Genomic DNA, 24,088 nt, shown 5'->3' on the forward strand with positions numbered 1-24,088 from the left:
TTTAATATTTACATCTTAGTACATTGTAATACTTTCAGATAGGTTAACATCCATATATTTACATTTACATTGATGTTGCGGTTAGCTCTGGCCCAGCTCCTGCCCCAAGGAATGTGCAGGTGGATGTGGGGGAAACATCCACATGCCGCAGGCCTGTTTTGCTCCCGATGGAATCTGCCGATGAAGCCTCCTCTGACCAAGGAAGCGTGAGTGACAGGGAAGAGGGGATTTTGGCAGACAGCCCAGGAGATCAATCATTTGTACCATCCCTGGATTCTGAACAAGACTTAATGACACATCCACGCATGCATAGAGTGATGCATAGGAGACAACAACTGAAGGATTATTACAAAAGAAAATGAGGCCACCTGTGGTTGGGTGGGGCTGCTGTAATTAGTGCTACAGATAAAAGTGCAGCCTGGTGTTTTAGCCTCATGGCAGTTTATCTGATTCATTGTTTCATCAAGATCGTGGTTTTTGCTGTTCAGGATTGTGTGTGTGGACTCTCTGGACTTTAGAATTGGACTCAATTTCCCAGTTATTGGGTGAGCAATTGGATTGCATTTCACCTGTGCCTTGTGTGTACCAGAAAATCCCTTTGACATTTTGTTTTTCTGTTTATGAAAACTTTTGGGTTTTCCTTTTATCATGTGGTGTGTGTCTTCCTAGACTAATTACCCTGTAATTACGGGCGGTTGAAACATGCCGGCAGAACACATTGATATATTATTTTTAGATTTGTACCCTGCATCTTATTTTAAATGAATTTGGGGAAGATAGCTTTTGCAACACGATGATGTTCATCCATCGTGTTCGAGGAGGACCTTGACAACTAATGGGTTGTGGTACAAGTGTCCGCAGGTGGCTAGTAAGGTCTATACAGGCACGAAATGTTCTGCCACATGCTGGGCAGACACAGAATTTGCATTTGCAGCCCAGGCTTTGCGGAGTGCTCGCTTCTCTATCGCTCTGAATGTTCTTCTGGCCTTAGATGTCTGGCAGCCTGCGGTTGGCTAATGCGTTTGTGTATGCAACACATACACATTAGCCAACCACATTTTAGCATCCTGGAGGGGAATCCAGGCTGTGCTGGGATAAAATCTACAAAATAGATCCCGTCTGATAAACTGTGGTGGTTAACCAAGTTTGCAAACTGTAAGAAGGCGGCCTTTATCATGCCTTGCTATTGGGAATCTCCCATGGAGGGAGAGGCGGCACTGATGAAATCCTTACCCTGGAAGTGTGTTTCTCAATTTCAGAGGCATATGGACTTCAACTCCCAGAATTCCTCTGTCTTGCTGGCTGGGATGTCTAGGAATTGAAGTCCATGACTCAAAAAGTTGCTGAAACATTACTCTTAAAGAATGTGAACAGACGGGCACGTCTTTGGTGTGCACTAATTTACGAATTGTGGGTTTTGATCGATTGCAGTTATTTTGGTGTGTGCACATGCATACAATTGTTGTTAGTTGCGACTTTGTATCCAACCCATCGCAACCCCATGGACAACATTCCTTCAGGCCTTCCTTTTCTCTACCATCCTCTGGAGTCCATTTAAGCTCACGCCGACTGCTTCAGTGACTCCATCCAACCACCTCGTTCTCTATTGTCTCCTTCTTCTTCTGCCCTCAGTCACTCCCAGCATTAGGCTCTTCTCCAGTGAGTCCTTCCTTCTCATTAGGTGGCCAAAATATTTGAGTTTATTGATTTTGAGTATTTGATGCATACAGTAGTAGAGATTTATTTCACAGTCAAAGCCAGATCATCCTGGTCTTGCAACCTTTGCAAATTTATTATTATTATTATTATTATTATTATTATTATTATTATTATTATTATTATTATTAATTAGATTTGTATGCCGCCCCTCTCCATAGACTCCGTAGACTTATATACTACATTTGCCATATTTCCACGATTCAGGTATTGCTCAGGTGTTGCATTCTCAGGACTTTACCTTGTGACGTTCCTAAATGTGATTTTTCAAAATGGCAAGAAGTTTGATTTGATCCAAGTTTAACTTTACTTACCACATTTCACCAAAAATAAGCCCTCCTCTGAAAATAAACCCTTCCTCAAAAAATAAGCTCCCCCAAAAAATATTTAAATGCATGTGCAGCTGGTCCCTGCCATTTCCTCTGGTTAGGCGGAAATTAGGTAAGACTGCAAGAGAAACCCTGTCTTGCTCCATGTACCCCAAAATAAGACCTCCCTAAAAATAAGGTCAAGCGCTTACTTCGGGGTTAAAAAAATATATAAGACCAGGTCTTATTTTCAGGGAAACATGGTAGTATAGATCAGTGTTTTTCAACTAGTGTGCCGTGGCACACTAATGTGCCGCGAGACATGGTCAGGTGTGCCGCGAAGAAGGAAGCTCAGGTTCCGGTCTCACAACTTTTTGCTGAGAGAGAGAGAGAGAAAGAAAGCAAGAGAGAGAAAGAAAAGAGAGAAAGAGAGAAAACAAGAGTGAGAGAAAGAAAGCAAGAGACAGAAAGAGCAAGAAAGAAAGAGAGAAAGAGAGAGAGAGAGAGAAAAGGAGAGGGAGAGAGAAATGAGCAAAAAGGGGAGGAAAAAAGAGAAATGAGAAAATGATTGAGACAGAGAATGAGAGGAAAGAGAAACAAAAGAGAGAAGTGACTCTTGATTTAAAGCATATGATAAAAAGCACCCAAAGAATAAGAGAGAAACCCCCCCCAGCCCTCACTTGTTTTTGGAAATGGTTCAAGGGTGTGTATACACACACACACACAAGGGGGGAGGAGACAGGGATGGAAAAAGAGAGGAGAGTGTCTTAGGGTGTCATTTTGGTTGGTAGTGTGCCCCAGGATTTTGTAAATGTAAAAAATGCGCGTGGGTCAAAAAAGGTTGAAAATCACTGGTATAGATCATTCTCAACTTTTGACAATGATATATACTTGATAAAAGTTGATCAGTCAACTTTTCCTTCCTACATCTAATTTTTCTACCTCATTCATTCCAGACAGTCCCCAACTATTGGTTCCTGAACAAGTTCTGCATTACTGACTTGAAAAATTACTTTTACTTCATTTTCAGAATCATTTTTGCTAGCTTAAAAAGGAATCCCTTTGGCAATCAGCCAATGAAAACATCAACCCACAAGGACAGCCGTGAAAACACACAAACAACCCAAATTCTACGATAGGAATTGTTAGGGAAGGTATAAAAGATGGCATCTGGACTCAATTCCCAGAGTGAGTAATGCAACCCTGTGGTTTTGTGGATTTAATGTTTATGTGATTGTGGTGTTAGGAGTTACTAATGCAACCCTGTGGTTCTGTGGGTTTAACGTTTATGTGATTGTGGTGTTAATTGCCAGGAATCCTTGCTGATTACAGGAGTACCCAAAGCAAACTATAAATTTAAAAATCCAGCTGTGCTTTTCTAAGACTTCTGGCAACTGTTTTCAACGAAGCTTGAAGTTGCCTTCTGCATTTGATTAGCTCTGGGCACACATCTTAAGCTAATGGCCAATCCAGTTAGGCAGAGAAGGAACCAGGATCTTGGTGGTTATTTCCCACAAAGAGCTATCTTAAAAAAGCAAACTAACGTAAAACAGATTATTTTACTCAAAGCAGCCTAGAGCAGTGTTTCTTAACTTTGGCAACTTTTAAGTTGTTTGGTCTTTTAATTTCCAGAATTCTAGCGTGGGGAATTCTGGGAGTTGAAGTCCAAACAACTAAAAAGTTGCCAAGGTTGAGGAACAGTTTCTCTAGAGATGAATGTTTTAATTAAGATTAATGTTTCTTCTTTGTTGGGAGGAATGAAGAGGTATTGTTGGTTTTTTTTAAATGAAGCCACAAAATTCTGAATTGAAGTCACTGATGTATTTAAAAAGTACACAAGGAAAGAAACAAGACAAGATTGACCGGTGCCTTTTAAAAAACGGTGCCAGGGAAAGACAGGAAGAGTCCCCAAAGAAAGGACTTCTCAACTGGTTGGGGGCGGTGGGGGAATGCTCCCTGGTCCTTCCGTAGGGAGGGGGGGTCTCAGCATCGGGGGCATTGGCGCAGGAGGAGGGACGCCCGGGGCTGGAGGCAACTGGGGTGGGCCTGGGGGCATAGGTCCCGTCGGAGGAGGCATGGGAGGCATAGCCATGCCCCCAGGAGGAGGGGGTGGGAGAGAGTCCGGGAGTGGTGGCCGGGGGGGCAGGCCATTCATGAGGGGGGGGCGGGGGAGGCCGCTTCACGGTAGCTGGAGGTGGGATGCTTTGAGGAGCAGGTGGCTTCTCCATCTTGAAGTGGAACTGGAGGAAGAACTAAAAGGGGGGGAAAGTAGGAGGGGGGAAGAAAACATTAGATTTTATTTGACTGCAAGTATCCAGACAGTGGTACTCAACCTGGGGATCAGGTCCCCTTCGGGGGTCGAAGGACTGTTTCACAGGGGTCGCCTAAGATCATGGGAAAAAGACAAATTCCCCATGGTGTTAGGAACTAAAGCTTCTATTCTGGCGCCTTGGAACAGATTTTTGCAATCAACCAATCAGACGTTTACAATGGGGGTGTCCCTTTGGCCTCTCTGCCAATCAGCTTAAAGCTCTGTTGGGAGAATTGGCGCTAGACTTATGGTTGGGGGTCACCACAACATGAAGAACTGTATTAAGGGGTCGCGGCATTAAAAAGGTTGAGAACCACTGGGTTAGACCTTCACAAAAGATTCCTCAAAACCAGGACCGGAGAGTAAACTTCCAGAGCAACTTTCTTTCGATTTCTTCTGATCAATGCGCAATCTGATTCATAGAGTTCTTACCTAACTGGCTGGAAACAATTTCTGCCATTCCAACACTGGGAGAATCCAGGGGTGAAAATGTTCCCGGTTCGCTCATGCGAAGCTCCACCCCCTGCCCGAAGGCCATTAATATTCTTTTACCCTCTGCGCACACATAGAATGCTTTGCGCATGTGCAGAGGGTAAAAAACCCCAGGTGGTGGTGTCCGGGCAGGTGGGGGGAGCCTCGCACTCCCTTTGCAACCGGCTCGCCGATGACCGAAAGGCACAAGCAAACTGCAAGGGTTTCACTCCTGGGCGAATCCAAGTTATGCAAAAGATAATGAGACAGAAATATCTACAGTTTCATAAATTTTGTTTTAGAGACTCAAGTCTCTGAGTCCTCTCCAGCTTTCAAAGAATTATGCTGTACAGTGTTCCCTCGATTTTCACGGGGGATGCGTTCCGAGACCGCCCGCGAAAGTCAAATTTCCGCGAAGTAGAGATGCGGAAGTAAATATACTATTTTTGGCTATGAACAGTATCCCAAGCCTTCCCGTAACACTTTAAACCCCTAAATTACAATTTCCCATTCCCTTAGCAACCATTTAGATTATTACTCACCATGTTTATTTATTAAAGTTTATTTTAAAAAATGTTTTTTAAAGGCAGACAAAAGTTTGGCAATGACACATGACGTCATCGGGCGGGAAAAACCGTGGTACAGTATAGGGGAAAAACCCGTAAAGTATTTTTTAATTAATATTTTTGAAAAACCATGGTATAGACGTTCCGCAAAGTTCGAACCCGCGAAAATCGAGGGAACACTGTACAGGAGGCACAGGAGTGTCTAAAGGCATCCGGTCTGCCCCCCTCCAATGTCTAGGATGAAAAAGATGATCTTTACTTTTCTAATAACGATGCTGGTTAAGCTTTCTGATATTGGCTTAACCATTCCTCTCAACAGTAAAAGGTGGTTGGTTTTTTTAAAAAGGAGGTTTCAAATTATTTAGCTTCCCTCGACTAGGGTGTCTGGTGGCCTTTATTCTCTTAAACCAGAGGTCTCCAACCTTGGCAACTTTAAGACTTGTGGACTTCAACTCCCAGAGTGAAGTCCACAAGTCTTAAAGTTGCCAAGGTTGGAGACGCCTGTCTTAAACCATTTTTACCTGTTTTGTTTCTCGATTCCAGTGAGTCCAGAATTTGCCTTCAGCTTTGTCAATCTCCCTACTGGGCACCTGCAAAAGAGGAAGGGGAGAGATTAGGAGTGGTACCAAGTGTTGCCATCACAGGACATCAAAGGCCGAGTTCAGCAGCTTATGAAAGGAGGCAGTTTGTTCAAAGTGATAACAACAGAAGGGAGGGGGAATCCTTCCCCCCATCAAGGCCAAGATAAAAGACTCAGAGATGCTTTGATCTTTATATCAACCGAAAGGAGAAAAAGCAATCCGAGAGAAACATCTGCCGCTACCTAGTATTGAACTCTCAACCTTCTGAGTGGGAAACGAGCGTTTCACCATTAGGCTGCACCGCCACATATTGTATCGGATAACTCGCGCGCTGTAAACTCTCAATCCTGACAGCCCAAGTGCAGCATCCAATCTTTGGCTATATAAGGTAGGCAGCAGTAGCCGGCACTTATCAATTGGAGAGAAACTAATAATATATCTCATTCGATCCATCAAATAATCAGGAAAATTGGTTGTCCTTGAGAAAGGACAACCAACCAACCAAGCAGGGAAGATTTGGAATCAAACCCAACTTTCAGGATTTGATCTTACGATATAAATCAGTGATGGCGAACCTATGGCATGGGTGCCACAGGGGACACACAGATTAGATTAGATTTATTGGATTTATATGCCGCCCCTCTCCGTAGACTCGGGGTGGCTCACAACAATGGTAAACAAAACATAGTAACAAATCTAATATTTCGCAATCTAAATTACAGTTTTAAGTTAAAAAATCCAAAAGAAACCCCAATATATAAAAAACAAGCACACAACCGAATCATACACAAAAACTACATGGGCAAGGGGGAGATGTTTCAATTCCCCCATGCCTGATGGCAGAAGTGGGTTTTAAGGAGTTTCCAAAAGGCAAGGAGGATGGGGGCAATCCTAATCTCTGGGGGGAGCTGGTTCCAGAGGGTCGCAGCCACCACAGAGAAGGCTCTTCCCCTGGCTCCCGCCAGACGACATTGCTTAGTCGACGGGACCCGGAGAAGGCCAACTCTGTGGGACCTAACCGGTCGCTGGGATTAGTGCGGCAGAAGGCGATCCCAGAGATATTCTGGCCCGATGCCATATCTGCTAGCACGTGAGCCATTGCCCTAGCTCATAGAAACAGAAGACTGACAGCAGAAAAAGACCTCATGATCCATCTAGTCTACCCTTATACTGAGTTGGAGCTCAGCTCCAACATGCATGTATGGGCCGGCTAGCTGATTTTTGGCTCACACAGAGGCTCTGGGTGGGCGTTTTTGGCTTCCAGGGGGCCTCCAGGGAGATGGGGGAGGGCGTTTTCACCCTCCCATGGCTCCAAGGAAGCCTTTGGAGCCTGGGAAGGACAAAACACGAGCCTACTGGGCCCACCAGTGGTTGGGAAACAGGCTGTTTTCAGCCTCCAGAGGGCCTCCAGGGGATGGGGGAAACTATTTTCATCCTCCCCAAGTATTGAATTATGAGTGTGGGCACTCGCGCATATGCAATACTGCACGCGCACGCTCTTTCAGCATCCGAGGGAAAAAAGGTTCGCCATCACTGATATAAATTGTTCAACACAAACAGAAACTCTAGAACAGTGATGGCAAACCTTTTTTGGTTTGTGTGCCAAAAGGGTGTGTATGCACGATAGCATGCGCCAACACCCATTCCCTCCCCTGATGCACGCACACACACCCTGCCCCCACCCTGCACCCTGCCCCCATGCACAAAACGCACACACCTTGCCCCCACAGGCCTCACTGAAACCTGGGATAATGAAACAATGGCCGAACTGGAAGTTCAGAAGAATGGACTTCCAGTTTGCCTGTTGTGCAGTTTTTCGCACTTTGGAGTTTCCTGAAGTTTCCTGAAGCCCCGAAGTGCGAAAAACAGCACAATGGTCAAACTGGAAGTCCATTCTTCCAAACTTCCGGTTTGCCCATTGGGCCATTTTTCCTGACTCTTCCAAAGGGCGAAATGGCCTTTCCCAAAGCTGAAAATCAGCTGGCCAGTATGAGCTGACATAAGGCAACACCTCGCATGGCCTCCGATATGGCTCCGTGTGCCACCGATGGCACATGCCCCATAGGTTCGCCATCACAGCTTTAGATTAAGATTGATTTTCACTACAAAGTTGAATAGAAACCCTAATCTTAGATTTCTGTTTCATGTCATTCCCCTTTCTTCCCTTTAGAAAACGGAAAGCCCTCAAACCAAATCCCTTCCCAGAAGCACTTAGGTTTCCACAGCTAAATTTACATCCCAAGAAGCTCACAAAAAGAGGCCAGGCTAGGACATATAGTAGTACCTCTACTTAAGAATGCCTCTACTTAAGAACTTTTCTAGATAAGAACCGTGTGTTCAATATTTTTTTGCCTCTTCTTAAGAATTATTTTCTACTTAAGAACCCGAGCCGGGGAAAATTTCCCAGGAAATTTGTGAGTGGCACAAAGACCTGGCCAATTTCCTGCCATTCCCCTGGGTGTCTCTCTCTGGCGCAGTGTATGGGAGGTAGCCTCGTGCTGGGTGTGTTTTAAGCCTTAAAGTTTTGGATTTTTTTGATTCCCCTCACCTCACCTTCTTTCTTCAACAGTGATTGTCCTCCTCCTCTTCTTCCTCCTCCTCCTCCTCCCACCCAAATTCCAAGCTTTTCTTTCTTTCCTAACAGGTTTGCACACATTATTTGCTTTTACATTGATTCCTATGGGAAAAATTGCTTCTACTTACAAACTTTTCTACTTAAGAACCTGGTCACGGAACAAATTAAGTTCTTAAGTAGAGGTACCACTGTACCTTGAAAGCGATGGTCTCATAGGGTTCTGCTGCCATCAAAAGGTACTGCCAACGCCGGTCGGGAGGTTCAATTCTCTGCTCGTACGCTGACATAAAGCGGTGTCTCGGCATGATACTTTCAGCGATCTCTGGGTAATCGATCTGAGTGGTGCAGAGCCAGAAGGACAAGAATGTCAGGATTCCAAATAGCACCCGAAATTCGAGGCATAGCATTCCTCAAAGTTCCAATTTATGAGCAGAGCCATGTTGGCACATTTGAATCTGAATTCAACTCCGAGTCTACGGAGAGGGGTGGCATACAAATCTAAATAATAATAATAATAATAATAATAATAATAATAATAATAATAATAATAATAATAATAATTAGACATGATACTGTGGCACATCCACTGGATCTTGTGCCGGAACTACCATTTACCAGTGGCAAAGAACTGGTGGGATCATAAGCCCAAAAAAGTAGCCGAAAATGAGCAAGCAAAACTACTGTGGGACTTCCAACTTCCGACTGACCGAATTCTGAAGCATAACACACCAGACATTGTGATCGTGGAGAAAAAGAAAGTATGGATCATTGACATCGCAATCCCAGGAGACAGCAGAGTTGAGGAGAAGCAGCTAGAGAAATTAGTGAAATACGAAAATCTAAAAATCGAGCTGCAACGACTCTGGCATAAGCCCGTGAAAGTGGTCCCAGTGGTACTTGGCACGCTGGGCGCAGTGCCAAAGGATCTCAGTGGACATTTGAAAACCATCGGAATTGACAAAATTTCCATCTGTCAATTGCAAAAGGCCGCTTTACTGGGATCGGCAAACATAATTTGCCGCTACATCACGCAACCCTAGGTGCTTGGGAAGCGCCCGACTGGTGATGAAATACGAAATCCAGCATATAGTGATCTCGTTTGCTGTGTTGTACTGACGTAATAATAATAATAAATTCCTGTGGGTTTCTCCACCCAATTGAAAGGTCATCCCCTTGTTCCCACACCCACAAGGCCATCACGCTGACCAGTCTCCTTCTGCCAACATGTCCTTTATTTCCATCAGCTTCCGGGCAGGTGTCGAACAAAGGATGACCTTAAGAATCTAGAAGGAATTTGTTATGGCTACCTCTCTTCTTCCCCCATGCAGCAGCCCCTCTCAAATTCCCACAGCACTTCTACGCTACATTCTACATTATAATATGTGGCAGGCCAAAGTCTCCAAATCAAATGATCAAAGAAATGGTTGGAAGGACCATTTAAATCCAACAAATCCAACTGCCTGCTCATGTGGATAACGGCCGAGGATAAAAAGAAGGGGAGGAACAGAAAGAGCAGGATTGTCCTATGCTCAGTTTCACGAATTGATACCCAACAATAGGGAAAAAATATTCATAGTTCAGGCCTGAATTGTGGGGTCTCTGAACTGTTCTCCTGCACGACAGACAAAATTCATACAAGAGAACAACTCAGCTCAGGGACCCCAAAAAGTAGGGGGTTTTCACTGGGCCAAAGACACTTATTGAATCTATTTTTTAAATACACATATACAGGTATTCCTCAATTTATGACCGTAATGGAGCCTGCCCATAAGTCTAGACGGTCGTAAAACGAGTCAGTCACACGATTAGGCAGATTTTACCACTTTTTCTTTTACGGCAGTTATGTGAGTGCTGCAGTTGTTGAACAAACCAGTGGCGAACCAGAAGTAAAATGCCAGGCTTTTGGCAAAACGGTCACAAGTTCAAGCCATGCCACCTGGAAAGCTGCAAAATAGCCGTAAAGGCCTCAAGTAGCTCTAAAATAGATCTGTTGTTAACTTCAACTGGTCACTTAGCAAATGGTTTGTAAGTTGAGGACTGCCCACATTGTAATTTTTATTAAAGAAATTAAAATTTAGATGTGTTTTACCTGGAAGAGGAGGCTCTGCTGGCATGTTTCCGGGTCCCTCTGCTTGGTTACTGAAAGGAAATATTAAAGTAGTGGTCTTCAAACTTGGCAACTTTAAGACTTGTGGACCTCAACTCCCCAAATTCTCCAGCCAGCATAGCCGGGAGAATTCTGGGAGTTAAAAGTCCACAAGTCTTAAAGTTGCCAAGTTTGAAGGCCTCTTGGTTAAAGAGACAGAGGGGTAAGCGGAGCTTTGAAACAGGATCCTTTATTTCATCAGCTTTGGACTCCAAGAGCTTGGAATCAAATCTTCTATTGAATGTCCTATTATATACCGTCTCATGGTGCTTTACATCACCCCCCTAAGAGGTTTACAGGGCTTTTATTTGACCGAACCCGGAAGGATGGAAGGAAGAGTCAACCTTGAACAGGTCAGGATCAATCTCTTGGAGAGAACATGAATTTCGCCTGCAGTACCACATTCTAACCACTGCACCATCACGGAAGGTGATGCAGTGGTTAGAGTGCAGTACTGCAAGCTACTTCTGCTGATCACCGGTTGCTAGCAGTTTGGCAGATCAAATCTCAGTAGGCTCAAGGGCAACTCAGCCTTCCATTCTTCCAAGGTGGGTAAAATGAGGACCCAGATTGTTGGGGGCAATATATGTGCTGACTTTGTAAACCGCTTAGAGAAGGCTGTAAAGCACTGCGAAGCGGTATATAAGTCTAAATGCTATTGCTATCTTAGGAATATGAATTTGTATGAAGTAGCCATGAAGTCTTGCTTCAAGCATGCTGGAAACCCAAATGGTCCTCATTTCAAATCCAACTGTTTCCAAAGGAATACTACAGAATACTTTGCTGAATTGTCTGTCTCTCTCGTATACTACCCATCCCACTAGAGCAGGGGTCTCCAACCTTGGCAACTTTAAGACTTGTGGACTTCAACTCTGCTACTCTGCTACCTGCTACCGCACGAATCCCAGCGGCCGATAAGGTCCCACAGAGTTGGCCTTCTCCGGGTCCCGTCGACTAAACAATGTCGTCTGGCAGGCCCCAGGGGAAGAGCCTTCTCTGTGGCTGCCCCGGCCCTCTGGAATCAACTCCCCCCCGGAGATTAGAACTGCCCCCACCCTCCTTGCCTTTCGTAAACTACTTAAGACCAACCTATATCGCCAGGCATGGGGGATTTGAGATACCTTTCCCCCAGGCTTATTATAATTTATGTTTGGTATGTATGTGCTGTTTGGTTTTTTATTATGATAGGGTTTTTAGTTCTTTTTAATATTAGATTTGTGCCATTATAATATTGTTTTTATCGTTGTTGTGAGCCGCCCCGAGTCTTCGGAGAGGGGCGGCATACAAATCTAATAAATTGAATTGAATTGAACTCCCACAATTCCAGCTTTGCTGGCTGAGAAATTCTAGGAGTTGGAGGTCCACAAGTCTTAAAAGTTGCCAAGGTTGGTGACCCTTGCACCGGAGATTAGATATCTTATAAACATAGGATAATATTCCGAATAAAACATCAAAACAAGAAATAAAGATTTTAAATTTAAAACTAAATTAAAATGAAACTAAGCCTGAAGAAGGTGTTCTCTACCCTATTAGCCACTTCCAACACGTCACACTCTCATTAGGGCCCCAGGCTAATTGGCACAGTTGTGTCTTCAAGGCCTTTAAGATCTGACCTTGGCAAAAGGGGTGGGGGATGTTTCAGTGGGCATGAGCCGAAGTAGACAAGGTTCTTCTTCTGGACCCGCCAGCCAAAATTCCTTGGCTGATGGGATCTGCGGCAGGCCCCTTCCGCCAGCACGAATGGGGCGAGCTAATCCCATCAGGCTGAGACAATAGGCAACCCGGAGCCACGCCTACCTTTGTAACCAGGACGACCAATTTTCACAAATTTCTTCACTTCCACCTTCACCTTTTCGGGAGCTGGCTGAGCTGGGGCCTCTTTGGCTTCTTTGGCAGCTCGCCGAGCTCTGTAATTGAAAGGAAGGGGACGGGAGTTATCAAACTGCTCTGAGAAAAGACAGGGGGGATTTCTTTTACAGAGTTCTCCACCATTTCGGGGGGGGGGAATAAATATTTAAGAACCTGTGCATAAGGTTTTTAAAATTATTCTTGCACAAGTCATGCTGTGCTCAGGTCTCAAACCCGGTCTATCAACTACTACTGTATTTTTTTTTAACTGTAAGACACCCTTTAGTTTTTGGGGAGGAAAAAAAATCTGCCTATCAGCATCCATCCGGCTAGCATTCTTAGCAAACAGCTTGGAACAGGTATTTTAGCCTTACAAAGCTCCATTGGAAAGGCTATTCTTTCAGCCTTGTGTGGTCGGGTGATAGGAAAAGCAAGTAGGATGCTTTGCTGCATAGCTAGAGGTATAACAAGCAGGAAGAGGGAGATTGTGATCCCCTTATATAGAGCGCTGATGAGACCACATTTGGAATACTGTGTTCAGTTCTGGAGACCTCACCTCCAAAAAGATATTGACAAAATTGAGCGGGTCCAAAGACGGGCTACAAGAATGGTGGAAGGTCTTAAGCATAAAACGTATCAGGAAAGACTTCATGAACTCAATCTGTATAGTCTGGAGGACAGAAGGAAAAGGGGGAACATGATCGAAACATTTAAATATGTCAAAGGGTTAAATAAGATTCAGGAGGGAAGTGTTTTTGATAGGAAAGTGAACACAAGAACAAGGGGACACAATCTGAAGTTAGTTGGGGGAAAGATCAAAAGCAACATGAGAAAATATTATTTTACTGAAAGAGTAGTAGATCCTTGGAACAAACTTCCAGCAGACGTGGTTGGTAAATCCACAGTAACTGAATTTAAACATGCCTGGGATAAACATATATCCATTGTAAGATAAAATACAGGAAATAGTATAAGGGCAGACTAGATGGACCATGAGGTCTTTTTCTGCCGTCAGTCTTCTATGTTTCTATGTGAGGCTGTTATCAGCCTCCGAAAGCTTTGTTTGAGAGGCTGGGTTAGGCTAAAGTCGATGTATAAGACACACCCAGATTTTCACCCTCTTTTAGGAGGGAAAACAGTGTGTCTTATACTCAAAAAAATAGAGTATAGAGCTGACAAACCCAGCATCTTTAACTGCTGAGCCTCAGTGCTCCCTTGGAAAAAAAATACTAGTCTAGTATAAATCCAAATAGTATGTAAAATCATTTTATATTGGTCCCACCACTTTATTAACAACATTTGGAGACCTATGTGTTTGTAGAACTATCCGAGGCTGCTTAGAATAATTACAGTATAACAAGAAGCAACCTGTGCTTTGGCTTAGCTCTCCCTCCATATAAAGAAAACTACCCAAACTGCTTTGAACTATACTCACTCCAGAGTATGCGTCTGAGATCAAATAAGCTTTCATGTAAACTGTGAAACTGGCCTTCAACTGGAGCTTTCAGACAATACACTCCCGCTCACCTACACATAGAGGCAGAATCTTGGGGAAAATCCAACACACTGTCCCTACACCAAAGCCCTCAAGAGTACTCCTGAGACAGTTTCTTATCAGGTGGAAGAAGGCTGGTGGAAGGCATGAAAAATGCTACATACCAGACTGCCCCAAGGCTACAGAAAGACAATTGTCTCTTTGTAATTAGCAGACTTTTAGCTGATTCCCAAGAGCCTCTTTGTTCTTGCAGAGTGCATAGGTTTTTGGGGGTCTTTGCAAGAAGAGGGGAAGTGGAGGGAAGGGGAAGAAGAATAGAATAGAATAGAATTTTATTGGCCAAGTGTGATTGGACACACAAGGAATTTGTCTTGGTGCATATGCTCTCAACATACATAACATAAAATATACATTTGTCAAGAATCATGTGGTACGACACTTAATGATTGTCATAGGGGTCAAATAAGCAATGAAGAAGCAATATTAATAAAAATCTTAGGATATACGCAACAAGTTATAGTCATACAGTCAACATGGGAGGAAATGGGTGATAGGAATGATGAGAAAAACTAGTAGAATAGAAGTGCAGATTTAGTAGAAAGTCTGACAGTGTTGAGGGAATTATTTGTTTAGTAGAGTAATGGCGTTCGGGAAAAAACTGTTCTTGTGTCTAGTTGTCTTGGTGTGCAGTGCTCTGTAGCGACGTTTGAGGGTAGGGTTTAGATAAAATAAAGTTTAGATAAAATAAAGTTTAGATAAAATAAAGAAAAGAGGTGCTTACGATTAGCAACTTACAAGTTGGTCTGATGTTTCTTCCCCTGGGTGTGTGCCAAGTAGCTTCCCTGTGGGATAAGAAGAAAGGGTGAGTGAAAAGTTAAATTCTGGGTCAAGCTTGGCTTCCCAAAAGGTTGCACAGAGCTTGGAGAGAAAAAGTCAAACAGACTCAAATCTGCAGCTCAGCTTTAACTCTGCACTGTCTAGGGGCCAATTCTGAGATAAACTTCTCTCCAAAGTGTATTTTTAAAGGTTTTAATTATATGGGCTATTTATTCAGACTGCTAGGTTAATTCAACCGAACATTTTCTGCTCCTCATTGGTAGCAGTTTTCAGATGAGTCTCTTTCTTTGCTTTCTACGGAGGTGCCAGAGGTTGTAAACCTTTCATACAGGAAGGAAATATTCTGCTATTCAGCTAAACTTTTTTCTATATATTTAGAGAGAAGCTGACTCGATACACTATGCTAGAAATGTGTTCACAATACATAATTCCTGTTCACATCGTATGCAATGCAAAAACAAACTACAGTCATACCTCGTCTTACGAACCTAATTGGTTCCAGGGGGAGGTTCGCAAGACGAAACATTGTTTCCCATAGGAAACAATGTAAAGTCAATTAATCCGTGCAACCAAAAAACCCCACCGCAAAAATACGCTGCCGCCCGGCTGTCACCTTTTAAAACAGCCTGGGGGCTTATCAGCAACCTCCCGAACGCCGAACGCCAAACCCGAACTTCCGGGTTCGGCGTTCAAGAGGCCGCCGAGAAGCCCCCAGGCTGTTTTAAAAGGTGACAGACGGGCGGCGGGGCTTCCCAGCAGTCTCCGAACGCCGAACGTGGAAGTTCGGGTTTGGCGTTTGACTTCGGGAGGCTGCTGGGAAGCCGCCCGGCTGTTTTAAAAGATGACAGCCGGGCTGGGGGGCTTCCCAGCAGCCTCCCGAACCCCGAACTTTTGCCGAACTTCCGGGTTCGGGGTTTGGGAGGCTGCTGGGAAGCCCCCCAGCCCGGCTGTCACCTTTTAAAACAGCCGGGGGGCTTCCCAGCAGCCTCCCGAACGCCGAACCCGGAAGTTCGGGTTTGGCGTTCGTAACACGAAAAAAGTTCGTAAGAAGAGGCAAATTTTTTCTGAACCCCGGGTTCGTATCTCGAGTTGTTCGTAAGACGAGGGCTTCGTATCTTGAGGTACCACTGTATATGATGGGTTAAATATGATGGTTTGGTTCTCGCTAAGAGCATCCAACCTGCTAAACCACCTGTAAACAATAAGGTTCCAAACCTTTTATAGCCAATTGTGGGATTCTGAGGAAGGGTTCCTTTTAAACAGATTTGGAGGAAGCTGCTTCATATCCATTCAAAGATGTTACCGAAAAAAATCAAATCAAATCGAAATCGAATCGTTTATTTGTTGTACCCCATCGAAACAAAACAAGATGTTTTTGCAAAACATTTTGCAAAACGATCAACAAATACATCAGTAATGGTTAAAGTGTAAATTAAACAACTAATCAAGATTACAACTGATTCATTTTGCGGGGGGTGTTTATATATCTGAAAGTTTGTCTGTATGTTTTCTTTTGTTTGTCATTTTGTTTAAAAAAAGATTACAAATACAAGGATAAATATTATAAAGACAGCCAGCATGGTTTAACACACCAGACTAGAAAATGGGAGGCTGTGAATTCAAATCCTGCCTTGGCCATGAAAGCCAGATGGATAACATTGGGCCAGTCACCTTCTCTCAACTCAGCCCACCTCAAAAAGTTGTTGTTATAAAGAAAATAGGAGGAGGAAGATGTGTAGTATATTTTTTTGCCATCTCAGGTTGTTTGCAAAAATAGTAAAGATGGGACATACGTAAATAAATAAAATAAAGAATTAGCACAGCCAAATAAAACAATATCAACAATTAAACCAATCAGCAATTTTTAGAATGTTAGAAAGATTACAGCAAGATTCGATTCTTTCAGAAATAATTGTTGGGGCATTTAACCATAACTTATTGCTAAATTATATCATTCCTTAGCGGACAAAATGCATTTGCAAAAATATGTTCTCACCTCATTGTTGTGCAGGGTCAGACAAAGTTTGCATTCATAAGACCCCAAGTGGTTTTTCATAAAATAGGGATCCTGTTGGGACCAAAAATAAAAGTTAAGTCTCAGTTTAGGCAATACAGAAAATATACATGTACCAGACCCAGAATGTAGACTTCACACAAGGTATATATGTGAGACAGCCAGTTTGGTGAAATGGTTAAGGTTCCAGGTTAGGAACCAGGACACCATAAGTATGTATATGTGTGTGTGTGTGTGTGTGTGTGTGTGTGTTTATTTATATGCCGCCCCTCTCCAAGGACTCGGGGTGGCTTATAACATATAAAAACAACAATTACAATAGTATTATTCCTGCCCTGAGCATAAAGCCAATCAGCTGACCTTGATCCAACTGATGCTGGTGCTGTATCTGAGGAATTCTGGGTGTCTCAAAAAAAAAAAAAGACTTTGGATTGATGTAGTTCAGAGCACTTTTGATGGAAGAGGCAAGCCTTGAACGTTGGAGGTGTAAATGCCATTTCTCAGATTTGAGAATTAAACTAGAGATAGGCTGTTGAAAAATGTGTGTTCTGTCTTAAGTAGGCCGTTCTTTATTAAGTGTACAAACTGCTTTTCCTCCAGGAGTTCATTGTGGCATGCATCACACATTCCCCCCTTCATTTGATCTTTGCAAACAGCTGGTGGGATTGAGAGTGTACGGCAGAGGTCATGCAGGGGATTCTAGTGGCAGAGGATGGACCTGTACCGGGCCTTCTTAGTCTACGTTTAATAACACCTTAACAATTGAACGATGGTGGCTATGGGCCAATAGATTAGTCAGTCCTTTATTTCTTCACTACGTTATACTTATTCACCGCATCAAAAAAGCAGCAGCTCACCTTATTGATATCTATTGTTTCCAAGGCTAGCTGCCTCAGCCTCTCTCTGCGGTCCCTGTTGCTTTCTGAGGCTGAGGCAACACCTCCACTCCCCGTTTTCCCACCTGGACGGTGTTGAAAATCCATGATGGAAGTCTTTGTGCTTCAAAATGCTGGAAATCGGGAGACAGAGAAAGAGAGGATAAACTTAAGTTGGTGTACTTGAATTTGAAGAGTAGGATTATCTTTATTGTGTTTTATACTCTGAGCTTCCCGAAGTCACTTTAGATTCAGGTACTGCCTAAATCAGTGATGGCGAACCTATGGCATGTGCCAGAAGTGGCATACAGAGCCATCTCTCCATCTCTCACACATACACAGTGCCAAAACAATCCAGGAGGGAAAAAAGCCAAAAGTAAGCTGGCGACCACATGCTGGCTGTTGCCCGTTGCTCTTCCAGGCTCTGGTGTGCACATGAGCATTGGCCAGCTGGTTTTTGCAAGTGAGGGAGCAATGGAAACTGGAAGAGCACCCAAGCGACTGCGAAAGAGACCTCGGAGTCTTGGTGGACAATCAACTAAACATGAGCCAACAATATGCAGCAGCAGCTAAAAAAGCCAACACAATCCTAAGCTGCATCAACAGGGGAATACACTCCAAGACCAGGGAAGTCTTAATATCACTCTACTACGCCCTGGTCCGACCACACCTGGAGTACTGTATTCAGTTCTGGTCACCACACTTCAAAAGAGATATTGAAACTCTGGAGAAGGTGCAAAAAAGAGCAACCAAGATGATTAAGGGATTGGAAACCAAGACTTACGAAGAGAGACTGAGGGAACTGGGCATGGATAGCCTAGAGAAAAGGAGGGCCAGAGCGGACATGATAGCAGTCTACAAGTATACAAGGGGATGTCACAGAGAGGAGGGGATCACTTTATTCTCCAGGGCACCAGAGGAACAATGGCTGGAAGCTGACCAAGGAGAGATTCAACATGGAGATAAGGAGGAACTTCCTGACGGTCAGAGCGATCAACCAATGGAACAACCTACCAGCGGACGTTGTGAACTCCAACACTCTGGACATTTTTAAGAGAAGATTGAACTGCCACTTGACTGGTGTGCTATAGGGTTCCTGCTTGGGTAGGGGGTTGAACTTGATGGCCTTCATGGTCCCTTTCAACTCGAACAATAAATAAATAAATTGGTGCGCACACAGATGTCAGGAAGCTGAGCTTCCGGTCTCCAGCATGCACAAATGATGGCCAGTTAGTCTTTGTGCGTGCATGCACACCAGAAACTGGAACACCAGCTGACCGGCGTGCATGCGCATTTCGGAAATTGAAAGCTTACTAGTGCTCAGATGCACACCAGGGAACTGTTCTTCTGATTTCTGGCGTTTCCGCATGGCAGAGGTGGGTTCTAACTTACATCACTACTGTTTCACTTCCTCCTGCGTTGCATACGTGCGCTTTGCACACATACACACTGCCAAGACAATCCGGGAGGGGAAAAAGCCAAAAATAAGCTGGCGACCACATGCACAGTGCCAGAAATTCAGCTTCAGCACATGCTCAGATGTAATCAAATAATTTAAAAAAAATAAAAATCAATTTTTAAAAAAAGATGGTAGTGCCCATGGACCAGATCCATGACATCATCGTGACATCACCAGTGGGTTGCTACCGGTTCACATGAACTGGTCTGAACCAGGTGGAACCCACCCCCTGCCGCGCATGCATGCCAGAGAACAGCACTTTTGGTTTCTGGCATTGCCCTGCGTGCACTCCAGGGAGCTGCTCTTCTGGTTTCTGGCATTCCCCCATGTGCACGCACTTCTGTTTCGGCACTCGGTGCCAAAAGGTTTTGCCAACACTGGTCTAAATGGTCTTGAGTCTTAATATATCCTGAGAAAACATGGGAAATCTGTGCAAAAATGAAAAGAAATGAAATCATTTGACAGTAAGCATCATATCTCAATTGTTATAAAAAGGAATCCCTACAGATTTCACTCTGCTAGGCGTAGTCGACTTTTGGGGATGGTGCCCATCTTCCTTTCAAGGCTATTGAGCCAGCGCTGTTCAGTCATGTGACCGACCTAGATTGGACCCTGCAACGGATTGTAGTGCAGGGGTACCCAAACTTGGCAACTTTAAGATTTGTGGACTTCAACTCCCAGAATTCTCCTGCCAGCCATGTTACGCTGGCTGCAGAATTCTGGGATTGAAGTCCAAAAGTCTTAAAGTTGCCAAGTTTGGGTACCCCTGCACTCCAACCTGTTGCAGTGTCCAATCTGGCTCGGTCACTGGGACCAGAGGTGTTGTTTGAACCAGCAGGAGTCTGAAAGCTCAAAAGGCAAAACCTCTGGTCCCAAGTGACTGATCCAGATTGGACCCTGCAACATTACCCTGGGACATGAATATTCACTTTCATTTGTGACTACACTCTGTCTCCAAGATGAAAAAAACGACCTTCTCTTCTGGTTGGTGCTTCTCAGTAGGTTGTGTGTACCCATTCTTTTTTACTCCAGTGCCCATTCCCACCTTAACTTTTCCCGGGTAATCTTTCATTCTCCCATGCAGGAAGACAGAAAATCTTTCTCCAACTTTTTACCTTCAGTTCAATTAAATTCAAACCTCTATTGCCAGAGTACAACATGTGTACAATGAGATTGGCTGAGCCTCCCTTTGTGCACCCCCCCCCCCAACCCAATACAACGTGTTAGTACTATGTACATTACTGGTTGGGTTTGACAATATATAAGACCAACCAACAATGTATGCTTAAATGTATTGAAACACTGTTGCTTTAAGAGTTAGTATTACGGGTGGCCATAAGAGGGAGCCAGAAGCATAGTTCACTCTCCCTGCTATTTCTATTATGTTCTCTCTGACTGCTGTAGTAGAAACTGTGTGTTAAATACTGTACTGGTTTATGTATTTGTAAGCTGAACAAGTAAGGCTTATAGTATTGTGTATGTACTGACTGATTCAACTGTGAATGGCTAGGACTGTTCTTGACTAATACATTTGCCAACGTAAATAATACTTTATACACTTAATGTATCTGACTTGTATTAATGAACCATTACTGGTATCTCTGGGCAGTCAGGCTAGAACGCTACGTTTCATCTGTGTATATATATCTTTGAAAGCTCAGAAATCACTCTGTGTACTCCTTAGTACAACTCATAGTGAAAGACATACATACATACATACATACATACATACATACATACATACATACATAAATCCCTGATTCATTGACTAGCAAACTGACTATCCCTGACTAACAAACAATCCTACTCCTCCATGTGAACTTATTGCACATTGCGCCAGCCTCGCAAGTCAATCGTACTTTGTTGTTGTAAAGTTATTTTCCATTCAGAAGTCCCATGGATGAAAACTGTTCTTCAGCCTCTTTGTGCGGCTGCCTGTATTTCTATATCTCCTTCTGGATGGTAGGAGAATAAAGAAGGGCTGACCAGGATGTGGGGCAACTGGACTTTCTGGTTTTTCTTTGAAGATGTTTTGCTTTTAATCCAAGAAGCTTCTTCAGCTCCGACAGGATGGTGGGGAATTGAAGGATTTATCCTCCTTGATTCTTTCATTCAGTTGGAGCTGTGCTTTCTGCAGGATGTTTTCTTTTTACAAGGAGGATAAATCCTCCCACCATCCAGTCAGAGCTGAAGAAACTTCTTGGATGAGAAGCAAAACATCTTTAAAAAAGAAACAAACCCGAAAGTTCAGTTGCCTGTTTAAAAAAGCACCTTTGGGACCACCATGACCTGGATGACTGAATCTTCATAGAAAAATGTCTTGCTTGGCCACTGAAATTATGGACTTGCAAGACATTTGTTAAGTGAATTTTGCCCCATTTTATGACTCTTATTTCCTGAGTTAAGTGAATCACCAAGCCATTAAGTGACCCTGAAGTCATTAACCAACACGGTTAAGTGAATCTGGCTTCCCCACTGACATTGTTTGGGAAAAGGTCACAAAAAGGCAATCACAGGATCCAGAAACTGTTAGAAATATGAGTCAAGAAAGAGCCGGAGTGGTGCAGTGGTTAGAGTGCAGCACTGAGGCTACTTCAGCTGTAACTGAAGTAACTAACTGTAGTTCAGCAGTTTGAATCTCACCAACCGGCTCAAGGTTGACTTAGCCTTCCATCCTTCCAAGGTGGGTAAATAAGGACCCAGATTGTTGGGGGCAATATGCTGATTCTGTAAACCGCTTATAGGGGCTGTAAAAGCACTAGAAAGTGGTATATACATCTAAATGCTATTGCTATGTTGCCAAGCACTTGCATTTTGATCACTTGACCATAGGGATACTGCAAGTGTGAAAAACAGTCATAAGCCAAATTTTTCGGCGCTGTTGTAACTTTTAATGGTCACCTATGGTCCATCTAGTCTGCCCTTATACTATTTCCTGTACTGTATTTCATCTTACAATGGATATATGTTTATCCCAGGCATGTTTAAATTCAGTTACTGTGGATTTACCAACCACGTCTGCTGGAAGTTTGTTCCAAGGATCTACCACTCTTTCAGTGAAATAATATTTTCTCATATTGCTTTTGATCTTTCCCCCAACTAACTTCAGATTGTGTCCCCTTGTTCTTGTGTTCACTTTCCTATTAAAAACACTTCCCTCCTGAACCTTATTTAACCCTTTAACATATTTAAATGTTTCGATCATGTCCCCCCTTTTCCTTCTGTCCTCCAGACTATACAGATTGAGTTCATTAAGTCTTTCCTGATACGTTTTATGCTTAAGACCTTCCACCATTCTTGTAGCCCGTCTTTCGACCCGTTCAATTTTGTCAATATCTTTTTGTAGGTGAGGTCTCCAGAACTGAACACACTATTCCAAATGTGGTCTCACCAGCGCTCTATATAAGGGGATCACAATCTCCCTCTTCCTGCTTGTTATACCTCTAGCTATGCAGCCAAGCATCCTACTTGCTTTTCCTACTGCCCGACCACACTGCTCACCCATTTTGAGACTGTCAGAAATCACTACCCCTAAATCCTTCTCTTCTGAAGTTTTTGCTAACACAGAACTGCAAATGCAATACTCAGATTGAGGATTCCTTTTCCCCAAGTGCATTATTTTACATTTGGAAACATTAAACTGCAGTTTCCATTGCTTGCCATTTATCTAGTAAAGCTAAATCATTCACCATATTACCGACCCTTCCAGGAATATCAACCCTATTGCACACTTTAGAGTCATCGGCAAATAGGCAAACCTTCCCTACCAAACCTTCCCTATGTCACTCACAAACATATTAAAAACAATTTATTTATTTATTCAATTTTTTAATGCTGCCCTTCTCCTTAGACTCAGGGCGGCTTACAACATGTTAGCAATAGCACTTTTTAACAGAGCCAGCCTATTGCCCCCACAATCTGGGTCCTCATTTTACCCACCTCGGAAGGATGGAAGGCTGAGTCAACCTTGAGCTGGTGATGAGATTTGAACCGCTAACCTGCAGATCTAGCAGTCAGCTTTAGTGGTCTGCAGTACTGCACCCTACCTGTTGCCTCACCTCGGCTCTTATCTCTAGAAGCTTGCTCCTTTGCAATTGCAGGTCTTCGTTCCTCCAAAGCAAGGCATATAACAGATTAACAGAGTTGGAAGGAGGACCTTGCAGGTTATCTAAATCCAGGGGTAAGCAAAGTTGGCCCTTCTATGACTTGTGGACTTCAACTCCCAGAATTCCTGAGCTAGCATGATTGGGTCAGGAATTCTGGGAGTTGAAGTCCACAAGTCATAGAAGAGCCAACTTTGCCTACCCCTGATCTAGTGCAAACCCCCTGTCCAAACAGGAGACCCTACATTTGCCTCTACATAGGATCGAACTCACCACCTCCTGATTGTGACGCAAGAGCTCCGCCTCTAGGCCACAGGAGATGCCCTCCATTCCCACGACTGGCTGAGCCCAACTAAATTTTGGGGCCTGTTGTTTTTTCCCTCCTCCCATCAGTCCTGCTGCTTCCACTCCAGTTTCAGCACCACTTATTTATACCCTCCCGCATGTTTCTCGCCTCGTTTAATTCCCCATCATGGCCTCTGAGCCTCTGCCCTGATCTCAAGGCTCCCTCCCTCTTGCCTCACCCGTAACGTTTCGACTCCCTCTCGTTTCATCAGCCGCCGAGGGAGCACCGAATCGTCCGAACGACCGAGGCCTTCTTTACTGCGTCGCCCGTTATCGCTGGAAGTACTAGGCCAAAAAAAGTGCTGAGGGAACTTTCACATCCGGATCAAATCGCCGCCGGCCCGGATATTCTCCCGGAAGTATATCCAAAGGGGAGCCGAAGGAGGAGGGCATTTCACAAACGTCCGCTCTAGGAAATGGAAGACGATCAGAGAGAGA

The 24,088-nt window shown here is 43.8% G+C and overlaps 1 protein-coding gene across 1 annotated transcript; it reads right to left on the minus strand.

Annotated features, from left to right (window-relative positions):
- Positions 1–3,830: 3,830 nt before the first annotated feature.
- SF3A2 (splicing factor 3a subunit 2) lies at positions 3,831–23,919 on the minus strand. Its single transcript, XM_070746671.1, is given in 10 exon segments — positions 3,831–4,188; positions 4,190–4,276; positions 5,894–5,962; positions 8,723–8,863; positions 10,618–10,667; positions 12,472–12,581; positions 14,813–14,859; positions 16,851–16,922; positions 17,726–17,877; positions 23,830–23,919. Coding segments are annotated over 9 exon segments (942 nt in total). The 5' UTR covers positions 17,852–17,877; positions 23,830–23,919; the 3' UTR covers positions 3,831–3,948.
- Positions 23,920–24,088: the final 169 nt, after the last annotated feature.

This window comes from Erythrolamprus reginae, chromosome 1, assembly GCF_031021105.1.
Source record: "Erythrolamprus reginae isolate rEryReg1 chromosome 1, rEryReg1.hap1, whole genome shotgun sequence".
Classification (NCBI taxonomy): domain Eukaryota; kingdom Metazoa; phylum Chordata; class Lepidosauria; order Squamata; family Dipsadidae; genus Erythrolamprus; species Erythrolamprus reginae.